General features: G+C 33.6%; 1 protein-coding gene across 1 annotated transcript; it reads left to right on the top strand.

Annotated features, from left to right (window-relative positions):
- Positions 1-7,260: 7,260 nt before the first annotated feature.
- On the top strand, positions 7,261-8,205 carry LOC141489611 (olfactory receptor 2B2-like). The gene has a single exon (XM_074190151.1). It carries the CDS (start codon positions 7,261-7,263, stop codon positions 8,203-8,205), a length of 945 nt encoding a protein of 314 aa, XP_074046252.1.
- The last annotated feature ends 8,039 nt before the right edge of the window (positions 8,206-16,244 follow it).

Here is a 16,244-nt window from a genome sequence, read left to right as displayed (position 1 = left end):
TGTTAGGTATGTATAGTGGAAATTATTCTTAGGAAGATCTACTTCCTAACATCATCATATACTGGCTGATGATTTTTTTCCAAGTCAGAATTTTTGTGACCCAGTGTTTTTGAGAAAGGCCATAGGAAAAATAAAGAAATAGAGAAAAGAATAGAAATCTGAGATCCAGTGAAAACAGTTGGTAATTTTTTAGCTCTAAGTCTAAAAGTAGGGGAATTAATAATAAATTTGCTAAAGTTAATATCTCTGGAATCCTGACAAATGTATACTAAATGCTGGATTGTATGAAATATTTGTATTCATGCAGAGGTAGAGTGGAATATTCTTGGGTTCAGGAAGATTTATATCCTAATCTTACTTCTGTCAAATAACAGTTTTATAATCATGTACAAGTCACTTAAACTCTGTGTCCCATTTATCTAAGATCACAAATTATAGAACAGTTGTCAATCTAGATATGCATCAGTAGTACTTTCTACTGCTTGGAGGGAGATGGTGAGTTCCTGATAAACGTCAACACAGGTCTGGATCACACAGATACAAGATACTAAACATGACATGAACATGTACATGATATTTTTAAAACAATGAAATAGTAACTGACCTCAGTTAACTTATATTCTATTAAGTTCACCTACTCCCTATTCTAGACATCCAAGAGTAAAAAAAACATAATGTGAAATTGCAGTTTGTTCAAATTTTATTCAATAACATAGAACTTCCTGATTTGTAAGACAATATGAAGAGACTGAAACACTTGACCATTGTAAGGGTATGTCCTTCTGCATTTTGCCAGTATGGCAGAAGCATGGAGTTTGATGTGGGGCAGGGAACAGATTGTCTTTTTATCTCTTTCTGTGTTTCTATCTTTGTCTTTCACATGTGTATACACACACACACACACACACACATTAACACACCACACACACTAACGATCATTGTTCCTTGCTCTAAGAATCCTTTATGCCAAACCATAATTGTAACTTTCTCTAAATATTTTAATTATACCAGTTATCACAAAAGTTAAGCTTTGACAGACTTTCGGAAATACAAGAAACACATACACACAAACACACTCATATATTTACTCCTATATTCTTATTTATCTTACTTTTCCTATAAAACATTAGCTAAAATATATAAAAATCCTAGTCATATATTCTTCACTTCATTGTACTGTTTTGTAGGCATGAAGAAGGAGAAAGGAAGATATGTTAAAGAATAAAGATATAATGAATAAAATTATTTTAGATGAAAAATGAAAGTGGGAGAGATAAAAAATAAACCAGGTATCAAAAAAAGGCTTTAGATATGGAGTCAATTTACTTTGCCATAGAGATCCATTGGAAATTAATACTCCATTGTGCAAGTGTTTTGAAGTTCGGATTTTCAAGCTTTTTCTATTTCATCATCTTCCACAGTTGGGATATCAGAATGTATTGGAAGCAGCTCATTAACTGAATTAGTTGCTAAATTTTCAGTGTAATCATTTATAACTTGGAAATTAGCAAATTTCAGGATAATTTAGCAAATGTTAAATTGGGAATAGATTAGTTATTTTTAATTTTCTAGACTTTAGAAAAGTGATGGAGAAAATGTTAATATTGACTAAACTTCAATTTCCAGTGCACTTTTCCTCCTAAAAAACAAATTGTAAAACATTTGTAAGCACATACTTTGGGCAATTAAAGCTATCTCTGTTAACTTCTAATAATAATAGGTATTTTAATGTTGTCATGGTAAATCTATTACTATTACCATTATTAGAAATGCTATCACTACTAATATAACTAGAAATATTATCCACAACTAGTAATAGTAAAAAGCAATTATATCTTATAGTTGTACAGAGTTTTTAACTTCATAAATTGCTTTCTCATCTAGGGTTTCAAGTGATATTCACAAAAATCCTGATAGGTATTAATCTCCACCTTAAAGATGAGGAAACAGTATCAAAGAATAAAGAAACTTGGAGAAGATATCAAAATATTCATGGAGCCCTGAAAATGAGTTCCAGTTTATATCATCTCTGAATTTCATCAATCAATCAATATGAAGTTATTGTCTGCCAGGCACTGTACAAGGCACTGAGGATATAAAAACAAAAATAAAACCAGGCCTGATTTCAAGAAACTTTCTTTTTATGAGGAAGAATGTAATCAATACTAGGGAATTCGAAAAGAAAAGAAAGGAGTCACAGATGAGAAAGTTGTGTCTTGAAATTTGGATTCTTCCCATCTTCTAGTTTCCTTACACTTTACACTTGCAGTGGTCATTCTATTTTTCACTGTCTATTCCCTTGGGAGAACTTATAGGAGATGGTGTCTGATGATTTCTTTTCCTAGTCAGAGCTTCTGTGACCTAGTGACTTTGAGAAATTCCAAAAGAAAGCCATTTTTCCTTCTTCCCTCTCTTGTAGGATTCTAATAGAATTATGTAAAATTCTACAAGTATTATTTTACAGAAGAGAATGTGCATCCCAGACAGTGCAAAGTCCATTTACTCCTTTGCTTTTTTTAATATATTTCATATAAATGCCTGTTGCCATTCTCAAATCTATCATGAGAAAGTTTGAAATGAAAGCTAAATGTAGAAAATATAACAAGTTTTAAATCCTAATCTTACTGATCCCAAGTTCTATATCTACTGTGTCATAGGACAAATTCCCTCTCTCTTTTCACATGAAGAAAGTGAAGGTGCTTATCAAGGGGCATGTAGACTGACATTAGCATTTGTTTTGTTCCTAACAAGATCCTAAGACAAAATTATGACTGAAAAGATATTTAGATAACTATACAACACTAGAAAATGTTGTGTTGCTATAAACTGAAGTGTTGCTTTAGAATTGAAATGTGTGCATACTGAGTAAATTTGCACTTTCAGAGGGGGAAATAATTAAGCAGATTTATCAGGGTTAATTAAGGAAATATTTCCTAGAGAAAAGGAGATCTCAGTAACAGAAACTATTTCATATAGAAGAGAATTGGAAACATTCTATTCAGGGTGAGGATGGAAATATGGAAATGGCTTTATTAAAGGGAGATGGAAAAAGGATGGATATGAGCAACAAAATAAGGTAAGTTGATAGTTGTGAGGAAACCCTTCAGACTGGAGTATGAGAACCATATTGCAAAATTTTTGGAGATGAGAATTGAACAATGCATTTTTGCTGAAGGCACCTTGCACAGGAAAGTGATGTTTGAATTTGATCTAATGTGTAAGAAAAACCACACTCAGTTCATTAGAGTCATTTGTATGTCAGTTATTGGAATTCAAAAGACCATAAAAGGTTATGTAGTACTGTTTACTCTTTTTTCAAATGAGGAAACTGTGTCTGAAGTAAAGAGCCAGTCCAAATCACATATAGTATGATAATCATAGAATCAGGTCTCAAATATGGGTCTCCTCACTTCTGATATTCCTCACTTCCAATAATTAAGTCAATAGGCATTTATTAAAGCAACCATTATATGTCAGGTATTATATTTAGTGCTGTAAATACAAATAAAGTCAACAATAGTCCCTGACCTCAAGAAGTTCATAGTTACAAGAAGCAGCTATGTACAAACAAAATATATGCAGGTATATTGGGGAAAATCTCAAGGAAAAGACTGGATTTGCATTAAGAGAAGTAGAAGAAAAGCTTCTTATAGAAAAGCAGATTTTAGTTGAGACTTTAAAAAACCCAGAGAAGCCAGGAGGTAGAAACAAGGAAGGAGCACATTCCAGATAAAGGGAACAACCAGTGAAAATGTCAGGAAATGTAATGTTTTGGACCACAGTATACATAGCAGTGAGGTATGAGAAGACTAGACAGGGAGATGGGGTGTAATATTTGATGTAGAAACATTAGAGAACCATTGCAGTTTATTGCATATGTGACATGCTCATTCAGACCTGTACCTCAGGATCATTATTTTATAGCTAAGTGGACCATGGACTGGAGTGGGGGAGAGAACTGAGACAGGAACCAACATGCTATTATGTCTATTTCACTGTTTTGTCAATATCATGTTCATGTACGTGTTTCACAGTAGTAGCAATATCAGAAGAGAGAATGAAGGACAAGATCACATATCTTTCCTTACTGAATCCACTATAAATTTTTGTTACATAACTTTAGCTGGGCTTTCAGTTCTGTGAGCTACTCATTATTTCTCTCTCCAAATTGCTCATCTAAACTATTTCATCCTTCTTCATACCTTCCACAACTTTCCACCCCACAATGTTAACTGAGAACTTTATCTCGATTTTACAGAAAAAAAAATGAAACCACTCACTGTGTGATCCTTCTTTTAATCTCTTTCTTCTTCACTCATCTTCACACTCTTCACTATCTCCACTATCCCATCTGCCATGATGAACAGATCTTACTCCTTACCAAGCCTAACTTGTTCCAGTGTGTAGGTTCGTCAATCCCACTATTCCACTAATTTTCAATCTCTTCTTCTCTATATTATTTCCTGTTACTTACAAACATTCCCACATCTCTTCTATCCAGAAAAAATCTCACCTGCTCCTTTCAACCCCACTTATTATTGACCTTTATGCTCTTCTTCCTTTTGTATATAACCTCTTCCAAAAGAATATTTATGATATATTTCCCCACATTCTTTCTTTTATTCTCTCCTTAACTACTCATTTAACTTAGCTTCTAGTTCTATTGTTACACTGCTCTCTTCAATGGTAACTAATGATCCTTCAGTTTTCTCAGCCCTCATTTTTCTTGACCTCTCTGCAGCCTTTGACATTGCTTTTCACACTTTCCTTGGTAGTCCTGTCTCTGTGAATCTTCAGAACACCACTCTTTCCTACCTTTTCTCTTCCTCCTTATCTTTCTTCTTTGCTCTATCCCAGATCATACCCTTTAACTGTTGTTAAAGATTCTGTGCTAGGTCCTATTTATTGTATCTCCCTTTATTCTACTTCATTTAACCAACTCATCAGTTCCTATGAATTTAATTACCATTTCTTTGCTGATGATTCTTAAATATGTCATGTTTCAAACTCTCCTCTAATCTCTAATCTTACATCTCTAACTGCCCTTAATATATCTCAACCTGGATACTCAGTAGACATATTGAACTTAACATGTTCAAAACTTAACAAGTCCATTATCTTTATCCTCAAATCCTCTCCCCATACATACTTCCCATATTACTGTAGAGGGCAATATCCCCCCCCCAATCCCTTAGATTCACAACCTAGAAGTCATTCTAGACTTTTCACTCTCTCACCCCACATCTCCACTCTGTTGCCAAGGCCTGTTGAGTTCAACTTTGCAATACCTTTCTAATATGCCTACTTTGACACTTCCACAACTCTAATGTAGATCCTCATTAATTCATGCCAAGAGAAGAGCAGACTATTTACTCCCTACTGGAGGGTTAGCCTGCTTCAAGTAGCTCCCCATTTAGCCACTAAAGTGATTTTACCTAGGACTACTCTTGTCTCCCCAATACTCAATAAATTTCAGTGACTCTCTATTGCCTTCAGAATCAAATACAAATGTTGAATTTGTCACTCTGTACTCTTTGATTCAGTTAACACTAGCTTCCTGGCTATTTGAACAAGGCCCTCTATCCATTGTTTTCTGATATTTGCTTTACCTTTCCTTCATGCCAAGAATACTCTCCCTCTTAAACTCAACTACTTACTTCTCTGACTTCCTTTAGGTCTCAAAATCCTATCATTTAATCCTGGATGCAATTTACATTGTTTACATGTTGGCTCCACCTTAGATTTTAACCACCTTGAGTGCAGGGACTGACTGGGTTTGTTTTCTGCTTTTTTTTCCTTGGAGTTAGTGCCATGTCTGGCACATAGAAGGTACTTAATGAAATGTGCTGATTTGTAAAAGGGAGGTATGTTTAAGTGATTTTTTGATGGCTGAATTGATAAGATGTAATAAAAGGTTGGATTAGGTGGGGGTGGTGAGAGAGGAAACCAGAACCTAAGTTTCCAGGCTTAATAAATGGGAAGAAAGTGGTACCTTGACATAAACAAGGATGTTTAGAGGAGGGAAAAGTTGTAGGAAAAAGATAATGAACTCTATTTTGAAGCTACTTATTTTAATATACTGATTAGGGATATCCAATTGAAGAATCCACTAGGTAGTTAGAAATGTAAACCTGGAACTTAGGAGAAATGTAGGAGTGGACAAATATATCTGAGAATCATATTTATAAAAGAAATCATTGACTCCAACAGAGGTGATGAGAAAACCAGGAGAATTAATAAAGAGAGAAGAAAAGAGGACCTAGGAAAGAAATACTCAGAGAGTGTTGTTAATGGAGATTCAGCAAAGAAGCATGATAATGAGTAGTCAGGAGAGTATGGTGACATGAAAATCGAGAGAAAAAGAGTCTCATATATAGAGGAATAAAGAAAAAGAATTGAGAAAAGGTCATTAGAAGAGCAGTTCCACTATATCAGAGTGCTGATTTTAGGCCTAAGTGTCTGTTGGTCTTCTTGAAAAAATACTGAAGGATTACTTCTAGTTATTTAACTTTGAAGGGATAAAAGGAAATAGAATTTAGTTTAGATTTCTCAAATTCTGTTATAATGAGATCATTTTTTCATGAAAGAAAAATCCAGGGTCTGACCATTTATTATTTTATGTTCCAGAAACTTGTTAACTGTTGGGAAAGAATTTTCGGAATCCACAAAGTCCAGTGTCACAGGAGGTGGATTATCAGTGGAACTCCAATGACCCTGATACCTTCAGAAGCAATTACTAAAACCATGGGATCCAATTTATGTCTCCCTTTCTGATGATTCACCTCCTTTCTTCAGGCCATGTCTGACATCTATCCAGACTCTTAATTTGCCTACCCTTACTTCATTTTATGCAACCACAACCTCATAAAGAAAGCAGGAAGGAATCAGTAGAGGAACATCTCAATTTCATAATCAAAGAAATGAAAGTTCAGACAATTTAAGTAACTAACATGCAGCAAGGAACTATCAAAACCAGGTCTCCTACATACTGCTCTGATGTTCTATGGCTAGGCTTTTGTCTTCTCTTCCCAAGGATGATTATTTAATATAATAATAAAAAATTTTCATTCACTGTTTCATCACATTAAGTATACAGGAAGAAGCAATAATATAAATCTACTGAAATGACACCTCTAATTGGAATTGAACTTAGAGCCTTCCAGTTTTTATTTTTCTCATTGCCTTTCCCCCATGGTAAAAAATCATCTAACATGTCATTCCTCTAGATCTCAACTGAAAAGTATCCTTGAAAGTACCAAAATGTGGACCAGCAACCAGAGCTCCTTGGAAGGCTTTGTTCTCCTGGGCTTTTCTGACCACCCTTGGCTGGAGAAGCCATTATTTGTTATCTTTCTAGTGGCCTATATATTTGCTCTCTTTGGCAACATCTCCATAATACTTGTCTCTCGCCTAGATCCTCAGCTTAGCAGTCCAATGTACTTCTTTGTCTCCAATCTTTCCCTCTTGGACCTCTGCTATACTACTAGCACTGTTCCACAGATGCTTGGTAATCTCTGGGGTTCAGAGAAAACCATAAGCTATGGTGGTTGTGTTGCTCAGCTCTATATTTTCTTGGCCTTGGGCTCAACTGAATGTATCCTACTGGCCATAATGGCCTTTGACCGCTATGCTGCCATTTGCAAACCTCTCCACTATCCAGTCATCATGAACCAGAGGCGTTGCATGCACATAGCAACTGGAACATGGTTTAGTGGGTTTGCTAATTCCCTGATCCAATCAACACTTACAATGGTGGCTCCAAGGTGTGGCAGGAAAATTGTGGACCACTTCTTCTGTGAGGTACCTGCCCTGCTGAAATTAGCCTGCACTGACACCCATGTAAATGAGGCTGAACTCAATGTGCTTGGTGCTCTGCTCCTCTTGGTGCCCCTTACCTTTATCTTAGGTACCTATGGCTTCATTGCACAAGCAGTGATGAGGATTCGTTCATCTGAAAGCCGCTGGAAGGCTTTTAATACTTGTGCCTCTCACCTACTGGTAGTCTCCATGTTTTACTTCACAGCCATAAGCATGTATGTTCAACCTCCCTCTAGTTACTCCCATGATCGGGGCAAGGTTATGGCCCTCTTTTATGGAATTGTCACACCCACCCTCAATCCTTTCATTTATACTTTGAGAAACAAGGATGTCAAAACTGCCCTACGGAGGGCACTAACAAAGGAATTTTGGGTCAAGACAAGATAAATACAATGAGTAGAATTTAAGGAAAATATAGAACATTTTTGTCTTTTAAAGCATATGCATGGAATTGAGGGATAAGAGATAAGATCACAAATATTAAGGTCCAAAGAATAGGAGAATAAAGAGAAATAATCCTTGAGAGAATGCATATATAGATAATGTTGGGAGGTAATTTGTACTTGTTCTTTAATTTCAATATAGTTTTATGGTCCTAGGTCCTAGGTCCTAGGTTTGTGTCTGAGTACCTTCCCCCACTCCACCACTGGACATTTCACCATTAGTATCCTTGAGGAATTTAACTGGTTACTGATTATGTCACACAGAGCCCTTAATGGAGATTGAATCTTAAGAGCTTGGCTATGACACTTACTGTGACTAGATGCTAATCCTTATAAGTAAAATGGATATATTAATAACACCTACTTCACAGGATTATTGTGAAAATTAAAATGATAATATATGTAAAGTGGTTTGCAAATCTCAAAGTGCTATTATAAATGATATCTAGAATTTCTATTATTATTTTAAAGCATGTGCTACATACAAGATACTGTCCTAGGACTGCCTTTGGTACTGAGATACAGGCATTCAATATTAATTCTCCATTGCATCTGGGACATCTCTAATTATTCTGATTATATTTTACCCCTGGAGTTAGATGGTTCTGGTAGAGAGAGATAAGGCTGGTGACTTTGTACAGACCTAAACCACTTAAATTCAATTCATTTTCAAGTCAGGATATCATCTTCCTGATGACTTTGGCCCTCTCAAGAACAAAGGATAAACAGCAACAAAAGCAATAAATATTTATAAAATTCCTACATGTTTCATGTAATCCAAGATAATAAGGTAAGAAAGTAACCATTCATTACAATAAGAGAAATAATACATAAATAATAAATAAAACACGTTAAATAGTGAGTGTACATACAAACAACATACAATGATAATTCTGTGGAAGGAAAGATTTCAGATTTGGGTTATCAGGGACAACTGCATGGAATGAGAGATAATGATTGAAAAGATCAGAGGACATCTACTTCAATGCCTTAATTTAGAAAGGAGAAAACTAAGGTTCAGGAAGGTCATATAGAAGGTAACTATCAGAGGTATGATTTGAACCTAGGTCCTTTGTCATCATAGTCAAAAATTTTTCCACCACACCACACAGAGGTTGCATTAGATAGTTGAAGAATTATTAGAATTTCACACTTGAATGACTAAGTACATCAACTGATGATTATTTTTTAAAGATTACTAATAAATTTTTTACCTATATAAATATACTAAAATAAAAATTACAAGAAGATGTGCTGATTTTATTCTGAAATAAATATTTTCATTCTAGTGCTTCTAATTTTTTTTTTGCTTTATAGAGAAAATAAGTCAATTAGTTGATATAGATTGACCCTTTGAAAGGGAATAGGCAGCAAGTAACAATATGAGAAAATTGGAAAGAGAAACAATTTTGAAAGCTTCTTGGAATTTTTTTTTCAGCAACATCCCAGAGGACTCATCTCCATTTCTTCATAGTTTAATCCCCTTCAAATTCAATAAGACTTTGTGTCAACCTAGAAGATGAAAACAGTCAGTAACTGAGAAGAACCTGGACTTCATAAAGAGGAATAGGAATAGGAAGAATAGAATTAACTTCAAATTCTTCTTGTAGCAAATATCCAACTAGTCAACTTTAGCTTTTGAGAGTCACAAATCTCTCCAGTACCAGAATTGTGAAAAAATAAATTATAAACAACAGAGACTAGAGAAGAGCACAATACCTCTAGGTTTTTCTTATATCTATGACATGGTGGAAATAAACTAAAAAGAAATAGATTCAAATCAAGTTACAGAACTTACTCTTTGTCTGACAGGGAAAATCATTTCATCTCTCTGGCCATCAGTTTCTTTATCTGTAATATGAAGGCCAATCTCCTAAGGCCTGATAATTTCAAATATGTGATCCTATTGTCCTGTACTCACTTTTACTACTAAGACACCATAGAAAAATCAGGACAGTAAGTGATAGGTAAAAGCTGAGAAGAAATGAACAAACAATTGAAGAGAAGAATTATGGCAATGAAAAGATACATTGTTAGAAAGGATTTTAACAACAGTTCCCTGAGGATGGAGAAATTATTTCAACAAATCCAATGAAATGGCAATCTCTGAATATATATATTTGATATTCTCCATTGCAGATACCCCAAAATTGTCCCTGATTGTTGTCCTGTTGGAATGAACAGGTCCATTAAGATATATCATCAATCACAAGTTGCTGTTTATGGTGTACAATGTTCTTCTGGCTCTGTTCATCTCACTCAGCATCAGTTCATGTAAGTCTTTCCAGGTTTCTCTGAATTCCCATACCTCCTGGTTTCTAATAGAACAAGAGAGTTCCATAACATACATATACCACAAATTGTTTAGCCATTCCCCAATTGATGGACCTTCAATCAATTTCCAATTTCCAATTCTTTGCCACCACAAACAGAGCTGCTATGAATATTTTTGTCCAAGTGATGGATAACTTCCTTCTTAAAACTGAATCAGTAATTTTCTGAGAAGGTTCTCAGTAAGTTTGAGCAAATCAATGTTTTGGAAGATCATATTTGGAAAGTGTGATAGGAAGTCTACCAGGCTTAGTTAAAGAATTTATGTACAGTTATAAAGGCCTTGGGGTAGTTAAGCATCAGGGACATTCCCTGATTAATATAATAAGCAGTCAGAATGGTGACTTTTTTCCTTTTTCTGATTTTTGTTGTTGTTGCTAAAGATCAATTCATTGTTCTGTGTTTTCCCTCTTATTGATGAAAATAATTAGAGATATAAAACCTTTACTTAAGGATTGTTGTGGCATCATCTCATAAGATTTTACAAACTGTCTCATAGTGATTTTCTTTGATAAAAATTAACTGATTTTCTATAATGATTTATTTGACTTTTTCTTTTAAAAATTATTTATTTAGCATTTTATTTCTAATAATTACAACTAAATATTTTAATACTTGTTTCTTAAATTTTGAGCTTCAAGTTCCCTCTTTCCTTCCCCTCACCCTCCCCAGTGGTTACAACATACAAAAATATTCCACATCAAAACAAAACAAAACCAAATACAAGAGCTTCCACTGTAACAGTCTTGAATTTGTTATTTCAGGAGGAAAAAACAAATTTCAGTTTTTATTAATACCAAAATAAAGTGACAGAATGACCTATATACTTACTTTCTCATCTATATAAAATTTTTTTTGAATTTTCTGCACAATAATTTCTAACATACAAATTGAAAGCATTAAAAAGAATTGTGTATGAATTTATAAGCTATTAATATTTTACAGTAGATCAAATATTTAGCACTGTACAGATTATTACATTATATAGATAATTCAAGGCTTCATTCTGCTTATGGTTTAATTTGGATAAATTTTTATTGATATCTTTTGTTTTTACAAAATTTCTCCCTGTTTTCATTAGCTCCTCTTTTCAGTGAAAGTCATCTCATATTACAAACCAGAGTTTGCTCATTGTTTGTTGATTGGGGGGAAAAAATATTTCATTCAGACTACACAATGTTACCTAAAAGGCTTTCTTTCACCATGTTGTCTTCCATCCATACATCAAAATCATTCAAGATTCTTTGAAATATAAAACAAAGATAAATTTAATGACCCTTATATTACAAACATTAGGAAAAAAGAAGAAGATCAGTGCAGAGTACAAGCCACAGAAATATTTTCCATTTCAAGAACCTTGGTGTAATCTTTGATTTCTTAATCATATTCAATACATATCATTCCATTGCTAAATCATATTGTTTCTACCTTTATACCATCTTCCATATTTGTCCTCTTTACAAAGCCAGATGAGTCCTTTATCTCTTTTCCCCTCTTCTACTGTCATAATCTTCTAATTGATCTCCTTAGCATTTTTAAGCTTCTCCCCACTCTATTCTATTCGCCATTAAGCTGCCAAAGCAAAGACCAAATCACATTTCATCTTTCTCCATATCCCATTAACTCTCTTGGTTATCATTTTTTATCTTGTTTGGCATTTAAAGTTCTTTGTAATCTTTCTTTCACCCTTTCCAATTTTATACTTTACCACCCTTCACATACCTTTGATCTTGCAATGTGGGTCAGTAGTTCCTCACAAACAACCTGTAGTTCCTTATCTCTGTGCCTTCTCTCAAATCAAGAATGTTCTTCTCACTTCTATTTCTTATTCTTTTGAGATTCAGGAAGTCTTGTTCTCTCCCCCTGATACCAGTGTTTTCACTTTGAGATTGTTTTCTATATATTTCATAAATATTTTACATAGTTATATGTTGGATGGACCATTTTTGTCTTCTTTTAAACTTTATTTATTGATTGTTTTATTCGTATTTATATTGGGAAATTTTCTACTGTCTATTTACTGAAAACATTGCAAGTTTTTGGCATTCCACCTTATGGGATAAAAACTCACTATTTGACAAAAATGCTGGGAAAATTGAAAAATAATATGTCAGAAAAGAGGTAGAGACCAATATTTCGTACTGTATGCCAAGACAAAGTCAAAATGGATACATAATTTAGAAATGTAGGATGATAAACCTGAGCAAACTGTGAGAGCACAAAAGAGTTTACCTGTCAAATTTATAGAAAAGGGAAAAGTTCAATTTTAAATTTTTTAATAGATTTCATTATTGATAATTTATAATAGAATACAATATCAATTTATAAATCATTGTTTTTAATTATTATTTCTAAATTTATATGTAAAGAGATAGAGAACGTTATGAAATGTAAAGTTGAATAATTCTGATTATATTAAATTTAAAAGGTTTTGCATAAACAAAACCAGTGCAACCAAGGTTAAAGGGAAACAGAAAGATGGGGAAACAATCTTTTCAACAAGTGTTTCTGATAGACTTCATTTCTCAAAAATATGGAGAACTGAGTCAAATTTATAAGCTTAGATGTCTTTTGCTACTTAATAAATGTTGATCAAAGGATATAAACAGGTGGTTTTCAAGAAAATAAATTAAAGCTATTTATTGTCATATGAAAAGATGTTCTAAGTCACTATTAATTAGAGAAATGAAAATTAAAACAATGTCTGATGTTGTGACTTACTTCACCTTGGGGCCCACAGTGGCGACCTCCCCTCCAGAGGGGAGCTGAGAATAAGGAGTCAAGCCACCACTGCCTTATGCCTCCAGCTCAATTTTATAACTGTTTAGCTTCTACATATATATACTTTTAGGTCTTCCTGGGTAGAACAAAGAATAATGAGGTAATTAGGGGAGTGCACAAGTGGGGTACATGCAGCATCTTGCATTAAAGGATAAGGGGGTACATTAGGGAGGAGGTGGTAAAACACAGCTGTGTCTAGTGCCCTTGGTCTGTAGGGCAGAATGTCCAGCTCCCAAGGACTCTGGTGCCCCTTATCTTTCAGGGTGGCAAACCAGCTCCTGCCAGGTGGTGGTCCATTAGAATAGCCTGTGTTCCCACAGCCTGAGGCACTACTTCATTCTCATCAGATTAACTAATATGACAACAAAGGAAAATAATAAATGTTGAAGTAGATGAGACAAAATTGGGAAACAAATTGGAGTTAAAAGGGAATCAAACTTGTATTGTATACCTTTTGACTCAGAAATACTACTAATAGGACTGGATCCCAAAGAGAGCATAAAAAAGCAAAAATGACCTTCATGTAAAAATATTTTATGGCAGATCTTTTTGTAGTGGCAAATAATTGGAAAATAATGAAATGTCCATTAATTATGGAATGCCTTGAACAAGTTGTGGTATATGGATGTAATAGAATACTTTTGTGCTAATAGAAATGGTAAATAGAGCATACAAAGCAAAACCTGAATAGAATTATATGAACCGATAACAAAGTGAAGTGACAAGAATCAGGAAAACTTATACAGTAATAGCAACATTGTGAGATGAACAGCAATGATTGACTGATCTCTTCCCAGAATTCTAATATTGTAGGACAATTTCAAAAGATTCTTTGACATAAAGGGCTATCCACATCCAGAAAAAGGCCTATGGAATCTGAATACAGATTGAAGAAAATCTTTTTCACCTTTTAAATTTTTTGTGACCTTTCCCCTTCTTGTTTCTTCTTTTACAAGATGACTAAAATGTGAATATATTTTGCAAAATGTGAATATATTTTGCATGATTGCACATGGATTACTTGCTATCTTTGTTAAGGAGTAGAGCAGGGAGAAAAATTTGAAATTCAAATTCTTATATAAAATTAATGTGGGGGGGGCAGTTAGGTGGCATAGTAGATAGAGCATGAGCACTCAAGTCAGGAGGACCTGAATTCAAATGTGACCTCAGACACTTAATAATTACCTAGCTATGTGACCATGGGCAAGTCACTTAACTTCATGGCCTTGAAGCAAAAAAAAAAAAATCAATTAATCTAGGGGGAAGTTTAGGTGATGCAGTGAATAGAGCACCATTCCTAGAGTCAGGAGAATCTGAGTCCAAATTTGGCCTCAGACACCTAATACTTTTTTGCTGTGTTACCTTGGACAAGTCACTAAACTCTATTGCCTTGCAAACAAAAAGCAAAAAAAAATGTGAAAATTATCTTTACATGTAATTGAAAATACGATTTACTAAAAAAAAAGAAAATTTTAATAAAAAGTAAGAAGAGATGTTCTATTCCTAATTAATTGGGTGAGAGTTAAATAAATTAGACATATTTGTCTAAGGATTTTTTTATTGAAATAATGACAAAGTTTTTGTTATCTCTATTATTTATCTGATTAATTATACTGATTAAAAACTATAGAACTGTCTTTGTAACCTTGGCATGGACCCAAATTGAACCTAGTGAATGATTATATAGATATTGTAGTAAAGTCTACTTGTAAGGATTTCATAAAAATTATCATCACTAGCCATTTATAAGTTTTTTTCATAGTTCTCTATCTGATTCTTCTTTCCCTAGTTGGGTATCAAGACCATATTTATTTCAAAAAAGAGTTTGGTAGAGTTTCTTCAACAGTTCAATTCATAGATTAATAATTGAAGCAACAGGCTTTCTTGTGTGACTTGTCCAGAGTGATACAGTTAATAGATCTAAGGCTAGATTTGATCTCAGAAAGTTGGGTCCTGACTCCATGCCTAGAACTCCAAGTGTTAATGTTTTGTCTTTATTTTTTCATGGTTTTGAATATAATTATTTAGTTTCTATTATTTGATCTTTGATCAAAAATTATTCATGATTTTAAAAATTTATTTCTACTTGCCTTTTTGTCTTATTCTTCTTTTATTTTGACTCTTTTTATTGTATTGTTTCATTGTATACGATTCTACAAAGAATATGTTGGTTGTTTATGTCTTCTTACATTTATTTAGAATTCCTTTTAGCCCAAGCATAGGATTTTTGGTTTTGCAATCAAGTCAAACTCTTTATGATTTTATTTGATCTTCATTATGATGTCTGACCATAAAGTCCTTAGTGAGCTGAACTTATAGCTTCTTTCTGTTGATGTTTTCTGTGTACTTTGGATATGTGCTTTGCTTCCAATTTTTGTAGTTAATTTTCTTGTATTTTTCCTGATGCTTCTCCTGTGTTTTTCTTCCTAGATGATCTATATACCCTTTAGATTAGCATTGCTTCCGCCTTTCAATATTATAAGCCTTTTTTTCCTTAGTTTAATATTCCTTTAGTTTCTATATTGTTGCATTCTAGTTCTAACTTTTCAGTTTTTGGAGAATCTAATGTTTTTGGAAAGTGTGATTTTGCTATCTGATTATATATGCTACTATAGTCTTCAAGAGCTATATAATTTTCATCATCTTATCAATATCACAATTATTTTGGTGGTCTTGGATTTTGAATTTTTTGAAATAAAGACAAAGAATTGTGGAGTTTGAACAAAGGCCAAAAACTTTTACCTTCAATTTAAAAAAAAAAAAACTCTGTCATCATATTATGTAATTTTGTTATCTCTTATATTTTAATTTTTTCCTTAGGAATATGATTTCTCTCTCAACACATTCAATTTAGATCAATATGTAGCATGG

Source organism: Macrotis lagotis, chromosome 5 (assembly GCF_037893015.1).
Source record: "Macrotis lagotis isolate mMagLag1 chromosome 5, bilby.v1.9.chrom.fasta, whole genome shotgun sequence".
Taxonomy (NCBI): Eukaryota; Metazoa; Chordata; class Mammalia; order Peramelemorphia; family Peramelidae; genus Macrotis; species Macrotis lagotis.
Note: the sequence above shows the minus strand (reverse complement) of the source record. Positions and strands in the feature narration are given on the sequence as shown.